General features: G+C 45.4%; 2 protein-coding genes across 3 annotated transcripts; one reads left to right on the plus strand and one right to left on the minus strand.

The window, feature by feature from the left end:
• The first annotated feature begins 90 nt into the window (after positions 1-90).
• Positions 91-18659, plus strand: LOC116431500 (neuronal acetylcholine receptor subunit alpha-10). 2 transcript variants are annotated; one of them, XM_076373398.1, is made up of 10 exons: positions 91-1482; positions 1593-2043; positions 10627-10763; positions 12599-12753; positions 13440-13623; positions 15765-15981; positions 16487-16621; positions 17776-17954; positions 18022-18151; positions 18229-18659. In XM_076373398.1, exons 2-10 carry the CDS (start codon positions 1986-1988, stop codon positions 18495-18497), a joined length of 1464 nt encoding a protein of 487 aa, XP_076229513.1. In that variant the 5' UTR covers positions 91-1482; positions 1593-1985; the 3' UTR covers positions 18498-18659. The 2 variants fall into 2 exon arrangements, with proteins under 2 accessions (XP_076229513.1, XP_076229514.1); XM_076373399.1 differs by having other exon boundaries at positions 91-2043; positions 18247-18659.
• On the minus strand, positions 420-1199 carry LOC116431499 (uncharacterized). The gene is made up of 2 exons (XM_031987021.2): positions 946-1199; positions 420-734 (listed from the first exon to the last, which is right to left on the minus strand). Exons 1-2 carry the CDS (start codon positions 1165-1167, stop codon positions 420-422), a joined length of 537 nt encoding a protein of 178 aa, XP_031842881.2. The 5' UTR covers positions 1168-1199.
• Positions 18660-18722: the final 63 nt, after the last annotated feature.

The raw sequence follows: 18722 nt of genomic DNA on the forward strand, positions 1-18722 counted from the left end.
GCCGCCCCGACCTTCAAACCCTCTATCTTCATTTCCGCCTGTAATTGTACAAGTCATCCTCCGATCATTTCCATTCCACGTAAGCGAAAAGACAGAATTCAATGCAGACGTACAGCGTAGCACTCTTTATTGTCAATCACGTAAAAGTTGGGAGCTTTATGGAACTTGAGGCTAGTCCTAACTCCGCTCGACATCGCGTCGAAGTTAGAGTAGTCGCCTTGTTTCAAGGTAGTCGCGTTCTCGCGACAGTGCAGCGGTAAATTGGCCATGCGAAGCGGTTCGAATTTACAGGTGAAGGGAAATCATGTCAAACGGTCGATCCAGGACTCTGATGTTGTCCACGAGCGATCATCGATTGTTCGTTGCATACAGCGTGTCCTGATCGCCTGACAGCGTCAAGCGAGATGCCGTTCGTCTCCTCAGCTCTTCGTCATTAACTTCTTCCTCGCTTTACTAGGTTTCAGCGAGGGCGCCGTGAGAACCAGCATCCTCTGCTTATTGTCCACCACGGCTCGCACCTTCTCGCCGTCGATGTCGCTCGGTATCAGCAGGTTCTCGCAGTGCCTCATCGTTCTCTTAACGAGATCACCGAGCACCGACCTCTCGGTGATCTCCGGCAGTTGACTGGCCAGTTGCTCGTTCAACGGCTTGCATGCGTTCACGCGAAGGTTGCTGCCCTTCACCGTGATCTTGATAGTGGACATGTCCACTTCTGGCGCCAGCAGCATTCTCGCCTGAAACAGGAAATCAGAAATAGCGTGTTAGGTAACAGACCCAGCGATTACTAATGTTAAGCGACTGTTCGATCAACTGATTGCGGAGTTTCATGCTGAAATTTTTCAGAATATTGGATTTGTAAGAAGCACTATGCTTTGGAGACTTTGTATGTTTGCCTTGTGAATGCATGAAAATCTGTGGTCTGTTTGTACTTGTATATCGACAAACCTCGTAGACATTGTCAGGCCTAACTCCTATGGAGACGATCTGCATGGCGTAGCCAGTGTCCGGGGGTTTTACAGCCACCTTCACGGGCTCCGGCCTCGCGTTGACCACCAGCGGGCCGGCTTTCTTGAGGAACCTGAGGGACGCCGAACACTTTGGACAGTGGCCAGTGTCCACCACCACGTCCCCTTCGCTTTTCATGCATTGACTCGTTTTTGCGTGCATTTTCCAGATCCGCGGACGAACGCTCTCATCGCACTGCGAAGAATCTCGAGGAGGACTCGCGTGGATCAGCGACGCCGCTCACGGTGAAGTCTTCATAGAATTTTCTTGAAAGTCGAATATTCCCTGAGGAGGAACTCGGGGTGTCACTTGTCAATTTGGGAAATTTGAGACAGGTGAACGTCGGTGGAACAGTAGACGGTTGGGCAGATTCGAATCTCGGCCCATGTGATTCTGTTTCGAATGCTTTGGAATGTCTTATTTTTTAGTTGTCTACACAGAGATGAACCGGAGGTCGCAGAGTTCAACGAGAGAACGGTAATTCGTTTCTACCCTAGTCTTTAAACCAAATAAATTGGACAGAAAGAAAATAATCAGGATTCTGTTTTGGTTCGATTCCGTTCTGACATTTTTATTGTAAATTACAGGTGTGGAGTGTGTTTGAGGATGCGTGATGAAGGAATTGCGACTGCACTGAGTTGAGGCTGCGGGTTTCAGAGTGGTTTAACGTGTTCCGTGTGAGAGGTTTCAGAGAGTGATTGGAGGTGAATCTGTTTTTTTATTCGCCGTTAATTGTATGTTGATTGAGAGAGTATCGAACGAGAGACGACAGACGGGAAGAGGTGCCGCCTCGGCGGGCCGGTAGTTTGTTTAACATTCGTGTCTGCATTGTTTGAAACGCCTGCGCGAATTTCCTTGGGAATGGACCGCCGCCTGGTAGGGGTAGCGCGGGATTCAGGGTCGAAATTGCACGGCGGTTGAAAAGCATCGGACACCAGTCGAGGACAGACGGTCTCGCGTTTAAGTGATCCATCAATTCCATGTCGCCGTTGGCCCTGTTCCTTCATTACGGAGTTTTCGCCATCACTTTCGGTTCTGGTGAGTCTTCGCTCGTCTCGCTCTCCATCTTTCAACGTTCTCTATTTTTTTCGTCGAATCCTCCGTTGGTGTTCTCTTTCATTTAATTGATTGTTATTGTTCTTTCCATTGACGCGTACGTGTACACACTTCGACGTACAAGGTACAAGCTAAAAGACAAATACAAGACCACCGAGAAGGCCGAAGGAAAGTGATCGAGTGCGAAAGGAAAAAAGAAAGTGACGAGCTCATAGGAGAGACAGATGGTACAGTTACACGATTCGATTCTATTTTGAAAACATTCCCCTATGAAAGCTGTGTTCATTAATTCAGCCCCTTGTCTCGTGCCACAGAACAGTAATTTATCTCCTGAACCTTTGGATCGTGAATTTTAATTGGATCCGTCGTGGCAGTTTTAACGTTCGCGCGTTTATTTGACGCGTGCTAATTTCAATTTCTCTTGAATTTCCTAATTAATATTCGCTTTTCACTGTTCGCCAAGTGTTTGACTTTGATTATCACCGTTGAACCGCAAGATTCTTATTCCGTCATTAAGAGTATGAAGATGCTTTCCTAATTTTTACAAGAAATTCTAAATAGCTCGGTGGTTCCAGTGTTAACGAGATAAGGGTCATTAGCTGCGCGGAACGGACTCGGTGCCGTTTCGATCCGCGATCGGTGGTCGAGATTCGATCCGGACGCCGAAGACCGCTAAGGTAAACGATTGATTAAAGTCTCCGCCGCGACGATTAAGGCCAATTTCTTCTGTCTGTCCGGGTAACCGGATTGCTCGCCGTCCCACAGGATTTCCGGCAGCCGTCGGTCCGCCAGTAAACGGGTTTCCTGCCCTCGGAAAGTTTCCCGCCCGCAGCTGCATCGCCCTCGCGATCCAAAAAGTCGACCGCGACCCTGCGGCTTCGATTTTATCGCAACGTCGCTCGGTAGGCCTCGGATTATCCTTTCAGTTCCATCCCACGGACACCGCGCACCTTTTAATCCTTCGCGGTCCCGCGTCGAGGCCGCTTCGACGTTCGATTCTGTTCCAATATCTATATATCTCTGCATCTATACTTCGTGCTATTTTTCTTGCAATTATTTCGTCACATTTTTACTGTGACTTCTATGCTAAAGCTTTTTTAGTCCTGGGTTCTGTTCGTTTTCATAGAATTTTGCTTTATTGTTTTTATCGTCACTGTCGTGTGACTGATATTTGTTGCTATATTGAAAATTGCAATATTTAAATATATTAGTGTAATGAGTATTACTATATTAAACACTGCAATATTTAAATATATTAGTGTAAAGAGTATTACTATATTAAATACTGCAATATTTAAATATATTACGTAATAAATATCACTGTATTGTAGTGAATATCATTGTATCTATAGAAAAGTACAATTTAGAGCTTCCAAGTCTCTTCATATTCTCAGCATCCATGTAAATTCTGTTTCAATTATCTAACTGCTTCAGGATGCTTTCGAATTGGAAGCTACCGTAGGCAAATTCCGAATCCACGCGTTCTTTCTCAAATCCAAACGGACAGATGAACCGAGGAGCACAAAGGGTAGAACCGTAATTGAGCCGAGCAACATTGACGCAAGTCTCGAGACCGTTTCGCACCGCAAAGGGTTAAAGTCGCGGTCCTCGTCGGTCGAATATTCCGTACACCAACTTCCGTGGATGCTGTCCACAGGCAAACGTTTAATCTCCTCGAACGGAACGTAATTCCTCGTCGCTGAATCGGAACTGCTCGAAAAGAGGAGCGAGGGCGAAACGGACGGCGTGCATGCGAACACCGGCTTGTTCATCTGCAGATAACGAGAACCGATACACCTGGCGAGAGATCATAAACAGAAGCTTTCCGCTATCTCCTTTCGACATTTTTAGAGCCGGTTCTTCAAAGGAAGAACGACATTCTATTGTTTCTTCGAGTCGCAAGAGTCGACTCCGTCAACGTTTTAAAATTTAATTATCCCCTGCTGCACGCGGAGACAATTTTTTGCGGATCATTGTTCGGATTTACTACCCGTCGTTATCTGCGAACGTATCGTTTACTGCAGGAAGCGAGTTTTTCTAGAGAGCTTTGCATTATTTCTATTATTATTTCTATCGTTTCCTTCATTATTTCTCTTATCACTCACCTTGGAATCTGGCACGTTATTTCTCAGTTTCTCAAAGATTCGTTAACGAGAGATTTCTTTAAAAAGTAGATTCTAGGTAGTTTTTCGCTGTTTCTCAACTGTTTCTTAACTGGTTTAACAATTACTTCCTCTTACGAATAATTTTTAGTTCCTTCGCCAAGACATCCGAAGCTGACACTATCATTAGCAGGCGTCGTAGTGGATCGTTGGATTCGACTACCGGTGTATATCCCGTTCAGATTCGTTTGGCCGCGGGCAAAGAAAAGTTGCGAAGCTTGTAAGCTCGCCGGCGGTCTTTAGATCCTTTAATAACGGCCGTGGAAGTTCGTTATCGAACGTTTGCGCCGGCCCGCCGTGTAAACGTTTGCAGACGTCCGCGGCGTCTCATCCCTCGCCGCTAATTCGCGATCGGAACATCGTCGGGATTTGCATACTAGCTCTCAGAAATTCGCCCACGGCCGGGCCGCATCCTGCCCGCGGATCGATTTGTTTGTTTACGCCGCCACACGCCACGGGATCGCCGTTTAAACCGGGTAGTCTCCGATCGCCGGAAGATCTCACTGTTAGTTACGGAACTTCCTGATGAGTTGAACACTCTTAAACGGCGATCGATTAGGGGACCTCTTAGCTCTGCGGACACGGAAATAAACAAGTATTTCGTTGCATAGAATGACTTCTTGATTCTTTTCTATTGGGAGATATGTACCGTAAATAAGTAGATGGAAAATGATGGATAGTTAAAGGGTTGTGTAGTCAAATAGTTAAATAATTCTCAAATAACACAAGCTAAACATTCCCCAAGCGTTTTCTAATCCTAATTCCGTCGATTATATTTCACAGAACTCAGGTGAAACTATATATTTTTCAGCTATTTTACTTCAATCTCCAACGCCGAGCTTTTCTTTGATTATTTTCATTTTCTTTTCAGAAGATCATTCACTCTCGCGTGAGAAGGCTCGGTCGACGGGGTAAGAGCAGTTCAGTCAGCCCCGAAAATTCTTTATCGCCCTTTCTTCTCTCTGTCTCTGTCTCTCTTGCGGTGTCCTCTATCTTCCCAATTTTCCTCATCAACCCCTCATCTAAAACGCATTTTCTCTCTCAGCGACGAACCGCGGACGCTCAAACGCTGGCGAAAACAAGCTGCGATAAAGGGGTGGCCCGGTAAAAAACCCTTCCGTTCCAGGCGGCGCGGAACTTCGGCTCCGTTAAAAGCAACCGGAAGAAACCCAAACGGAAACGAAGTCGCGTCTACTCGGCGAACCATCAACCCTTCTCACGGAACGAGTTTCACGGTTTCTTTCAATCCTTTCCAATTATTCTTTCATTGTTACAAATGTTATTGCGATCTCCTTATACTTTAGATTCCTCGACAATTTCGGTAGTTGCATTTCATTGTAGAGAAGGGAAAGTGTGAACAAAAATTTGATTATACCGAGGCGAGTTCTGAAGATGCAATAACTTTGTAGCTTGGAAAGTTAACGATCCTCCGCTTTGAAATTAATCAATGGTGAGAGTCCAATCTCACCATTTTAAGGTCGATTTACATGAATAATACTGGTGTAACTAATTTTCAGAAAATTGAATTGTGAATGGCCATTTTCACTGAGGTCAACTTATATCACTATACATAGAAAAACTCAGATATATTGTTATGTAATATATTTTAAATAGATAATCAATTCGAATTAAATTTTATATTTCTTTCAATGCTGTGGTAACTAGCGAAGTTGCACAGCTAAGTGTCTTCATATAAAAACGAGATTTCTCGTTGCCAGTACGCAATGTGTTAATGTTTGTGTCGCTGATTTTGTAAATACTTTGCACTCTATTGTCGCTGCGGCGACATTGTAAGATAAGTTTATAACTTTAAAATGTACACGCGTTTTTTTAATAACAAAGCAGGGTCTCAAATATTTTACAGAGGCTTGCTCGTAGTTGATAGCTCATATTAAAACTGTTTCGGGGTTGCTGAAAGGTTATATTAAAAATTGTTGGGAGTGCAAAGGGTTAATATTTTAACGTGCACCGGTTAACGAATAATGTAAATCGATCTTGATGCGGGACAGTCCCCACCGCAAGAATGAATAGAGAACTGTGCATTTCGCCGGCGTATCCTCGCATCGATCGCATCGATGACCGATTCCCGGCTCTCCGCCGTTGCATTACGAATACATCGGGATTCAGGGACACTCCAGGCGGCTGTTGTCAAACTCCAGCCTCGAGTGGCCCCGACTTTATCGCGGGAACCATTCTTCGGCGCTCGTCTCTTTCATCCCCTGTTCTTTGCTCATATTTAGAGCACCCTGGGTATCCGGGATTCTCGTTCCTTTATCATCTTCTTCGACGATGTATCATTATCTCTAAAACTAGTGCTAACTATCGGTTAAGAGTTGATAACGGGCGACAAAAATTCTAATTTCCAAAGTCACCAGCAACTGCCAGAAAGTTAACGTCAACTGTAAACACCGGTCCCACACTAGCAAAGTTTCCAAGGTCGAATAAGAATCCGTTGATTCGTACTATCGTCAGTATCACTGTACTATTCTTCGAGTTCCGAAACGAGACTGCGGCTTCCGACGAAGGGGAATGACAGAGAACCGTCGAATCGCGAAATCAAAACCCGACAACCTAATTTCCGTGACGTTTATCGGCCGCGTTAATTAGCGCACGCCTTGTTAGCTCGAAGTTCTGGCTCGGCGATAAGCGGGGTCGTTACAAAGCGCCGGTAAACCCGTCTCGGAATTGGTCGGATCGTAACTGGATTTTCCCGTGGCAGTTTCGAGAACTTCCCGGCAAGTTTTTCCGCGGCGTGGAAAACTGAATTTAAAAACTGGATTCCGGCGAGCCGCGGCGGGCTGCTTTGTTTGTCCTTTTGCTCGCCGCGGCTCCTAATGCATAAAATCGGGCGTGTCGGAACGGTACGCGGCGCGGGAACAAGCGAGCGAAATTTTCGCCGGTCGAGCAATCCCCGCGATTACCCCGGGACACGAGCAGAGAGATTTCTCTCTCGTACATTTTTCTGAATTTCGTTCGATTCTCCACCGGCGGAGCCATTTACCGATCGTTTCAGCTCGCCTTCACGCGTCCGGTTCTTTTCAATTCATCATTTTCCATATTATATTGCGAATAACATTTCATTTGAAAAATCAAACACCGAGAAGTGCAAGGAAGTGGACTAGTTCTTGCGCGAGATGGACACATTGACAATTATCACAATGATTCTCTAGTTACTTTGTTCGACATCAATTTTCTTGCAATCTTCAAGTAACTTGTGTTTAGACTTATTTTAATCACAGTAATCTCAACAATCTAGCACGTTTGAGAAAGTAAGCTCGAAACTTTAACGTTAAAAGTAAGCTCAATTTTATCGCATGTTCATATTTGACGCGTGCAGCATTTGTCTCGCTTGCTCAGAGAACTGTCTCACTTCTCATTATACTCGTTCTCCGACTTTGTCAAACCGTGCTCCGTGTGCCCTTCAGGTCATTGGAGATGTTAAAAGATACCATCAGATAGTATTCGATAGTACATGCGACCCGAAAGTGTGAGCCACCGGTACACGCCGCCATCGACGCGATCGACAGAAATTGAAAGCCGTGTAGCGACACGTAGGTAGCAGTCGATTTATCAGTAACATGTATTATACCGTATAACAGGCGTTATCAGCGACCCGTATCGCAACGTGTAGAGACCTTAAGAGCGGACGTTTCCGGGAGCGCTTCTCCAGGAAATAGTTTCTTTCGATTTTCTCGTGCATCTCCTGGAAACGTCTCCCAGACAGCCGGCGAGAGCGTTTAGAACTGTTTTCCCCGGGCAAGGCGAAGACTCCGCCGCGGCACTTCCGATAGTTTCCAATTTCAACTGTTCACTCGTTTTTAGGACACGCTGTAAGGCGAGGGTTCAAACGGATTCGGAGAGTGACGCCTCCGCGCACGGACACGAGCCCGCTATACCGCGACGCTGACGTAAATTTAACGATCGGAATTAACAGTGTTCACTGCCTTGCTCGCCGCGAGCTTCCCGACGACCCGAATTTCGGCTTTTCCGTGGGAAAAGGGGAGTTCGAATTTTCGCCGAGTTTCGGTTTAGTAGGCTCGATGCGTTATCTACTTAGCGGATCGGTTGTTACTTGTTGCGGAAGTTGAGGATACGTTGGCTTTACGGCAATTTCTTTGATTGTGCTTTGGGGAAGCTTATGGTTGATTTTATATTCGATGTCAGCGTTTATCCCTTTGCACTCGAGAGGTGACCACTTGATTTCACGTAGCAAAACTATAAAATTTGATATTCAATATTTAACTATATATAATCGGTGTGTGAAATATTGGGATGAAAAAGCTTTGTTTCTCAATCCATTTAAAAAAATATCGTTTGCGTCTAGTTAGAAAATGTTAAATATTTCCAACGAAATACTTCCGAGTGCAGAGTTAAATTTGCCTTCATATCTAAGTTTAACGAAACGTATTTGATTTAAATTTATATTTCACTTCCACGATAGAAGTAGTAGACTTTTCTCTTGTTTTTAAGTCCTCAAAGAAGCATCCACGTATTCTCAATAATTGTAAAGGTACAAACTAGCAATGACTGGTTTCGATGCGTCTAAGCGGTAGTTAATTCGTGTTAACAAAATTCCAGTACCGGGAAGATTAATTAGCGTCAGATTAACCGGGTGAAAAGTTGGATCAAAACGCATCTGTCGCTTCGGTCGCGGGTCACCTGCAACAGTGAATCAGTGCAGCCGGTAATTGCCTCGATTTCGAATGTAAATTAGTCGCAGTTAATGATTATAAATAGGAATCCGTGATTGGATCGAGCGTTACACTTTAATCGGCGCCAATAACGCGTAATTGGATTGCATTTTGTCCGACTCCGGCTCGCAGGAGAAGCAGGCGAAAGGTGTCCGACAGAAGTCTCGTCATTCGGCTGGTCCATTGAAACGCGGTCGATTCGTTTCGCTCGATTTCATTCGGAATCTTCATTATCCGACTGCGTCGGATCCTCATGCATACATGCATCTCGCGCGTTTATATTTATGACGCGGTAAACGACGTCCGCGCGTTTATCGCTGCGCCCGTTTAGACCAAGTAAAATCGAAATTCGCGTTACACGCAACTCGTCCGTTATCTGCAGCTTGTTAACATCGTTAGGAACAAGTTAGAAACTCATTTTGTTTCGGCGTTAAGTCACGGTTACGTTAAAATCGAATCACAGTCTTAAAATTCTAGTATAGAATAATTACTTCAACTTTTTCTTTCGCTAAGTCTTATCAAATAATGATTATACAACTAAACTAAAGGTTTTTTAGTTTGTTTGTTAGTTTAAATGTTAGCTTTTAAACTAAGTCTGAAGATTCTAGTATAGAATAATTACTTCAACTAATTTTTTCTTTCATTAAGTCTTATCAAATAACAATTATAAAACTAAAATAAAAGTTTTTTAGTTTGTTAGTTTAAGAACTAACATTAAAACTAAATCTGAAGATTCCAGTATAGAATAATTACTTCAACTTTTTATTTCACTAAGTCTTATCAAATAACGATTCTATCCATTTCCTTTGCCACCAAGCTAGTAATAATAATGCGAACATTTCCACCGACTCAGCGTTTGAAATCAACTAACAATTCCATCGAATTTTCTTTTTTAGAAACTCATCCAGCATCTCCAGTTTCCTCGAACCTCTAACGATCCTTCTTCATCTATAAAAGTGGATGGGGAGCGATCCGAAGACAGAAAGATCCTTCCTTTGATTCCCGAATGGATGTTGCCCGCCGGGGATTCCCCTTTCGCGAGGAGGAAGACATTTCGATGGTCTCCGCGAGATCGTTCGCGGAGATCAAAGGTCCCCAATTTTCGCGTGTCCCCCTCCGTTTCATTAGCCCATTCTTTCTCTATTGTTTCCCGGCTCCTTTATCCGACAGCGAGGCGCCCGGCTGGCTCTTAGGAACGGCACAATGGCCGGCGAGCGATTTTCTTAACGCGCGCCGAGCGCCACGGGAACCGTGTAACGGATAGCTCTCGATGTAACGAATGGAATTAGATCCGTAATTTCGGAGAGAGACGCTCCACGGGACCATTGTGACCCGTGTAATCCGATCCGCCGGCGTGTTTTCAACCGGTCCTGATCTATTCGATCGCTGGACGACGCGTTGCGTTGCTGGGACACTTGTGCGGCCATTTTGAATCGTTTTGTATCTTCTAATTGGATATCTGTTAGATCATTCTGTTCAAACTTTAACTCCGTTTGAAATCGTTGAGTTACTAAGTTGTTCAGTGAATGATTAATTTGAAACTCTGGTGACGTGATTTGTTTGGAATTGTTATATATGTTACACTTTATGTGGAATATTTCATTTAGATTGAATTGTATATTTGATGATTCAGTCAACTGGCACGAGTTGCGTAAATTGTCATCTTGTTTTTAACTGTGGTTGGTGGACTATAGATTGTATTTTTCACGCAGGTCTGGGCGATGAACACGAGTACAGACTGACAAAGCATCTCCTCGATGGATACGACGCCGGAGTACGTCCAGCTAAGAATTCTTCCCAGCCGCTCGGAGTTGTATTCGGCCTCTCCCTTCATCACATAATCGACGTCGTGAGTCTGCCTGTTTCAATAATTAATTTCTCATTCATCGAATCACTGTAATCGATTCAGCAACCAGCTAAAGCGACTAGCTTACGCTTAGTTTTCCAATTATTCCAATAACTTAATCCAACGTTTAAAAATATTGCTTAAAGAATCCAATATCCGCCAAGTTGACGTATTCCCCGAGTCTACCGTTAAATCTTTTTAAAAAATCTGTTTTCAAACACATTGTGTCTACGTTCGCCCTTACATCGACCGAAATTCCGTTCACGGCCGGCGGCGCCGTCGAATTCCCGAGTCCCCGGCGGAATTTTGATTTCTCCTTATTCCGCGTCGCGCATAAAAATTTCTCCCCGGCTTAAGCCGTCTCGATAATGAGCTTCCTCGCTCGGTCGCGAGGAAACCGGGAGCTTTGAACCCTCGGCAGGAGAACCGTGCCCCTTTGACGCCGCCGGAAATATTCCGCGGGCCGAGGCAAAGCGAAATAAATGCGGAATCGCGTTTGTAGAACGGAAATCGTTCGATGGGAACGATAAACGGCAACGGTAGACTCTTGGATAGTTTACAGAACTCCTCCCCCGAGTCTTTGAACGTCCCAATAACTTCTAAATCCGCGGAATTTCACAGTCTAATTAAAATAACGCGGAGAGAACAATTTCTAAATCGGTGCCCTCCGGATTCCCGTGCGCTTCTCGCGGGAACGCTCGATGGAAACAGCAAGAAACAGCGATGGGATAGTAAATAACCGTACCGCACTTCGATATTAACACGCCAAGTCCACTAACATTCGCGAAATTCCGCGAGAAGTACTTTATTTCGCTGGAGAATCCCCGTTTCATCCGTTAGGATCTTTCTCCAGGCGGCGCTTCATCAACGATATTACTCTTCTAATCGCGTTTTGTCCGGCATTCCGTTACCGGTAGCCGTTCCGGCGGCTGTATTTGGTTACCAAGCACCGCGTTAACGTGCCATTTGAACGCGGAATCATTCGCTTGACAAATGATCGACTTAAATCGCAGCGTGTCGGCGGAGAGGCGAAAAAGAGTGAGCGGCTCCGGGGGAGTCCCGCGATGAAAATGTGTCGGGTGAAAGATGATTCTCGTTAGGTACACACGAGAGATAAATCTTCGGAAGTTTCCATCGGGGCTTATGTGTTCCGCCGGCAATTTGTCTTGGGTATTTCCGGTTAGACGACGCTCGCGATCCCACGGGAGAGGGGGGGCCTGCCTCTTTTCTCGCGTTCCTTTCGAGTTTCATGGTTGTCGGCGGGATCGCGACACCGCGAAGAAATATCTCTCTCCGTCGTAATGAATATAAATCGATACGCGGACTGCCGATACTCGCCGCGTTGCTAATGCAGGTCCGAGTAGGCTTGACCCGAATTCTTCGGGGGCTGCTGCACAAAATAATCGGCGCGTTCGCTCGGAGAGCTCGCGGCTCGAGAGGTGTCTTTGTGTGAACGAATATTTCAATTAGTGGGAATCAATGTAACGGCTGCTGTTCATTTGGAACGGTTGATTTCGTTGAATGGAGCTGACGAAGATGGATGTAGCCAGTCGATTGACCGATTCATATCTTTCTCGGAGAATTCTAAATTCTAAACTTTAATGGGATACAATATTCTTTTCAGTTTTTCAAGCATTTTTTAGATCAGAAAGTTGTTCTTTTTATAGCTTCTGAATAGGTTGTATCATCTAATTAATTTTTGTTCTCTGGACTTTGCTGTTTATTATATTGTATTATTCGTTGGATTTTATTATATTTAATTAGCGATTTCACCAGAAAATCGTGCCGATCCTTTGAACGCCGAGCTCACTGGCGCGTTTCGATATTTCTGATCGCAGGACGAGAAGAACCAGATACTGACGACGAACTGTTGGGTCACGCAGGTCTGGACCGACCATCATTTGAAATGGAACGCCTCGGAATTCGCCGGGATCCGAGTGATCCGAGTCCCCTACAATCGTGTTTGGAGGCCAGACACGATTCTGTACAACAAGTAAGTCATTCGGATGAAGAAGGAACCTAAGATTGCGAGGAGAACTGAAGAGATGCATTCTACGGGGATTGCCGGACATTGTTGCGCGGCGATCGAGTTCGATCATTCGACGGCGTGGATTCTTGCGGATGGAAATTGAATTTTAGTCGAGAATCTGATTTATGAAATTAGACTGGACTGGACCACATCTTTAACTCGATGGACTTCTTATCTTTCCATAAAAATATATTTATCGATATAACTTGCAATACTATTCAATTCAATGATTCTAACAAAAGAAATTGGGAAACGATTTTGACTCTAGCAGTTGTTACGTTAGATTGTCTCTTTTCCCTTATCTCGATAAATACATTTATCTAATTCTTATAGAAAGATAAGAAGTCCATCGAGTTAAAAATGTGATTCTCCTAACCAAAATATATTTATCGAGATAAGAGAAGAGAGACAAACGAACCTGCAATACTATTTAATTAGACAATGATTTTGACTCGTGTAGCAATTGCTACGTTAGGTTGATATATGTCCATTGTATATAAGCAAGAGGCTGTTACATAAAAGTGAAGGGAAAGTAACTTCCCCGGTAGAAAGTATGAAAAGTAGCGTAGGTCTATCGATTGGCCCGGCGGAGACTCTGCTCGATTTCTTCTCCCCGATATTCGCCAATACACGCTCCGCTTTGTTTACAGCGCAGATCCGCAGTACAGCTCGGCGGTCATCAATACGAACGTGATCGTCAGCCACACCGGCGAAGTGGTGTGGCTCAGCCACGGGATCTTCCGCAGCAGCTGCGACATCGACGTCGAGTTCTTCCCCTTCGACGAGCAACGCTGCGTCCTGAAGTGGGCCTCTTGGACGTACGATGGTTACCAAGTAAGGCACCAAAGAACCCGACACCGCAATCTCAGGAGAAACTTGTTTGCTATTTTTAGTTGGCTGCATAGAGAAACTTAGAATTAGAAGATTCGAGGAGTCGATAGGAACTGAGGAAAAATTAGTGGATGACGATAGTTCCTTTAACCCTTTGCACTCGGAAGTTCTTCATTACAAATATTTTAACGCCTTCGAGAAATCACACATCGAGAGACAAAGCTGTTTGAATATTTCTCAAATCGATGCATTGTACGAGGTTTAATATTAAGTATCAAATTTTATAGTTTTACTGTGTGAAATCAATTGGTGAGGCACCTCTCGAGTGCAAAGGGTTTAGTCCATATTAGAGAAAACTTCAAAATTAACTAAACAAGAGTCTCAAGATCAAAACTAGCAAATGTACACGTGATCCACTAATTTTCCTCTGCGCAATAAACCTTCGAAGAAGAACCAAAGAAACTCGTGAGTTTAATGAAACAATTGATTCGTCGTCCTTGAACGGTCCCGGGATGCCATGCAAATTGGCCAGCTATAGAGGCATCCATCGAAGGCAGCTAGGAATAAGCAAATATGTATGTACACGGAGCAGAGGAGCCTTCAAGCTGACAGCGTTTTTCCCGAAGGAGAAATTGTGCCCGAGCGGCGAGGCCGGGATTAGACGGTAGCCCTTCGACGGACTCGTTCCTCGTTATTGTGACTGGGCCGGTCTTAAAAATCACCGGCGAGGTTTTGCGGCTTCCGGCCGGGAATCCGTTGAATTAAAAAGTCCGCTCTCAATGGTAAACTGAACCGTCGATTCGTCGAAGAAACGTCTTCCTCCCTCGCTTCGCCTTTTCAAGATCGGTTCCGCGGATCTCTCCTCCGAGCCGGACACGACAGACAGAGACGGATAGGCAGATAGGCACGGAGAGACGCTTAACAGGCTCGGAATCGGGAATACCGATTCGGGGTCGCGAAAATGGCCCGGCCGAATCGAACAGCTTAATCCCGCATGCGAGAAGAGTTGAATGCGCCGCGCGCCTTTCACCGAGTTTTTCCCATTTCCGCGTTTCCGGGGTTGAATACATTTCGCCGTTTTCGCCTGCGCGCCTAAAACGATGGGGATACGGCTCCCGGATCAGTCGGGGCTCCTGGAAATATCAATCTATTCGTTGATTCATTTTCCTTCTTTCTTTCTCTTTTTCTCCTTTTTCCGGTGTCAACCCTTTCACTTGCGATAACGCGTCGCGGTTGGAGATTATTGTAGCTTACGGTGAGACTGTATTAATGATAGCGATAGTATCTTGTACGACAGTGAAACGGTAGTGTAATACTGGAACAATGAGAACACCGAGAGCACTTCGGACACTAGGCCAACAGTTTGAAAGTTTTTCTAAATTATTCGTAACACCGTCCGCGCGGATTTGTTCGAAGTTTCGAAGCTCCGCACCGCGAGTTTCGAAACCTATCAAGCGGTCGGCGTAAAGCGTGAAACTCGGGGACTCCCCGAATATAATCTGTCCGGCGCGCGCGATGGAGCTATCCCATTTCCGATGTCCCGTCGCGTCGAAGCACGGTTTCCCGGCCGCTGCGTTTTTCCCGGCCGACAGCTGTCCGCTGTCGCGTCCGTCGCGAGTCGACGGAACGCAGCGACGTGTAATCGGTTCGCGGTTGCTTTAACTCGAGGAGACGCTTTAGCGCTTGCAGCTATCGCCATTTGTCTCGGCGACGCTCGCTGTATTAGATTAAATCCAACGTGCAGCTTCTAGATGAACTATCCGATAAAATTCTACTGTAATTAATCATTCGGCAGGGTATGATAAATAATAAAATACGTGATAGAACTGTATAAAATTATGTAACACTAAACTATATGAAACTATGTAAAACGATGAGACGAGTAAAAATGATTAAAAAAAACCTGGCTTTCCAACTCAGATTAAAAACAAATCTGGTATTAAATGTATTTAGAATACCACTGATATAATGCCAGGTTTTTTTTATTTCAAACAACAATATAACTGGAATCCCGTTAAGACTGTCCTAACGCGTTGATCCGATTATCTCGCGCTTGCGATCTGGACCGTGTTCTACATTAAAGAACGTTAATCTACTGCAGTTTTTTCTGTTCAGTTGAATAATCGGATACTCTGCGTTCGCAGCTCGAGCTGGAGAGACAAAGCGAGCAGGGGGATGTGAGCAATTACCAGGCGAACGGCGAGTTTGACCTGGTCGACTTCTCGGCGAGAAGAAACGTGGAATATTACTCGTGCTGTCCGGAACCCTACCCGGACATCACCTACGAGATCCGGCTGAGGCGACGCCCGATGTTCTACGTGTTTAATTTGATCCTGCCCTGCATACTCATCAACGGAGTCGGTGAGTGGAAATCCGTTTCCTCTGATAAACAATTATTCATCGTCGTTTAAATCCGTCGGTTTACAGTGCATCCAATGAAAAAAGGATTTTTCTCGATTTCATCGCATTAGGTCGTTATCTTCCAATTGTTCATTCCAAGTTTCTCTCGTATGTTTTTCTTCGTACTTGTAGGCTATTCTAGAGGGTGCTCTCGATCATAATTAACAGACAAATCGCGGGGCGGGGTGTTCATTATTCAATCAGTTATTCAATTCGTTGCATGTTAAAAGCGATGCGCTCCGGAAAAATGTCCACGATTAAACTCGCTTAACGAAAAACTGCAGGAGGAGAAGGGGGAAGGGAAATTTATGCGGAACTTGGTTCGTTCCCCTCTTTTTATTCCTCTGCGTCCGGAACTTTTTCGTGCGGCCCCCGAAGAATGCCGCCGCCTCTCCCTTCCCCTCCTCTCGTTCGCGTCGCTGCTCGATATTCCGCGGCGAGAAAACTTTTTCACCCGTTTATTCAGCGCTGTTGGTATTCTACGTGCCGTCGGAATCGGGGGAGAAAGTCACCCTCGGGATTTCGGCGCTCCTCTCTATGACCGTCTTCCTGATGACCATCCGCGAGACGCTGCCGCCTACGGAGAAGACACCGTTGATAAGTGAGTACTTTTTCCTGCACCGTTCTATCAATCTCCAGCGCCGTGGAACGAACATGGAATAATGCTATTGTCGCATCTATATTATTATTACTGCTGTTACTATTATTATTCACTGTTATCGCATAACGTTACAAGTTTCAACCTCTTCAAACAGATTATCTGCTTCAGCGTCGTACAACATGAAATAGTCTTACTATCGCATCTATCACTATTATTATTATTATTATCTTTCACTATTGTCACTGTCACATAAGGTAACTGAGCTATAACAGTTTCAAGCCCCTTAAACGGATAATCGTCGATCGATCGTGTCGCGATTAGCATCGGTAGACTCTCGTTCGTTTTAAATATGTACTTCTGTACGCTTCCTCAAACGGATGATAAAGATGTGCATATATCTCTCCGACGACGCGAAATGCATAAATATCCCCGGTCCAACGAATAAAGTGCAGCGGTTACGAGAAAATAGGGAGGAGATGGAGGGGCCATTATCCGGATCCATTGGAACGTGAATCCCCGGCTCTCCTCCCATTCGATATTTTTATTTACGTCGCCGCCGTTCTCGGTTCGTTGGGTTCGTCTCACCGGGGCTTCCACTTTGGAACAGGTAGAAGCGAAATAATCGGTCCCTCCAGCCGCGGACTAACGAGAAACGAGCCGATACACGGCGCTGGCCTGGCCGGGGTATCGCTGTAACCGCGTTGATTGAAAATTCTCAGGTGTCCCGCGCGGAGCTCCCATCGCGGACGAAATCGCGATTTAACGTCAGACTCGTCCGGGCCGGATTACTCCGTAATCGGAATTAATTTACGCTGCGTTCCGCGTGGCCACGTTGCGTCCCTTGACGAACGTTCACCCTTGGGATTGGATTTCCCAAGTTATTGCTTGCCATGGTCTTTACGTAATAATGAACGTTTGCTAAGGGTTCATTTAGATTTGCTTTCGCTTAACACTAGAACTACCGTTGGAATGACCTATTCTTTGATTTAATGACCTCTTCAATTATTGTGACAGGAATGTTTCTTTGAGAAATGATTGGAGCCAAGTATCGACAGACTTATAGCTTTTGTAAGAGAACGTTAGGAGAGGTCACTTTAATTGATTGGTAGATTTAGCGTTACTTTGGAGCTTAAGACCACCCCCATTGTTTCCAGGTCTTTACTATGGCGTCAGTATATGCCTGGTGTCCTTTGCGTCCGGATTAGCAGTGGTCACCTTGAACCTTCATCACCGTGGGGTCAGGGGAACCAGGGTGCCGGCTATAGTCAGGTCGTTGGTCCTCGACAAGCTTGCCAGGGTAGTGTTCCTCAACTTCCAAGAGGAGAAGAGATCGGTAACGTATCTAGAAGTTGCAAGTTGGAAGGTTGTACTAACTACTTTTAATGGTAACTCTGTTTTAGGAGCAAGTCGAGCCACCTAGGAGAAAGAACAACTGCCCGTTACACTGCAAGCCGGAAGTGTCCCAGTCGCAGTCGTCCCCAAAGTTTGTGACCAGAAGAGAGGACAGCAACGGTAGTAGTCCTAGCTTAGGTGAGTCCTCTAATTGCAGTCAGGATCGAGTCTCTGTGAATTCAGGTAAAAAACGATGACAAAGAGATTGAAAAAAGCGTTGAATCCTGGTGTAGATCTTGGGAAGGATGGGGATCTGGAGGCGCAATGGTCCCGAGCCCTAGGGCGAGTGCACGCGACCATCGAGAAGAACGAAAGACGCCTCACCGAGCAGGACCGGCGCGAGAGGACGGAATTGGATTGGAAGCAGGTAGCTCTGGTCAGCGATCGGGCGTTGCTCTGTGTTTTTTTCTTGACGACGATCGTCAGCACCACTGTCATCCTCTGCGGCTCGCCACCGACCACGAACATTGCCAAGGAGGGCTGAGATCGCTGGGAACAGGAAGAGAGAGAGAGAGAGAGAGAGAGAGAGAAAGAGCTGGCGGGGAAACGAAACTGATTAATTGATGCTCCGTCTTTCAGTTTGCTTTTAGAAAAAGGTCTCTTACTTTTTTATAATGCAAAAGACGGACGAGGTACATTCCACGCGGTTCAATTTAGCGTTTTGTAAATACACGTACGCCGAGACCGGGATCTCGTTAAGTCCATTGAC

This window comes from Nomia melanderi, chromosome 13 (genome assembly GCF_051020985.1).
Source record: "Nomia melanderi isolate GNS246 chromosome 13, iyNomMela1, whole genome shotgun sequence".
Taxonomy (NCBI): domain Eukaryota; kingdom Metazoa; phylum Arthropoda; class Insecta; order Hymenoptera; family Halictidae; genus Nomia; species Nomia melanderi.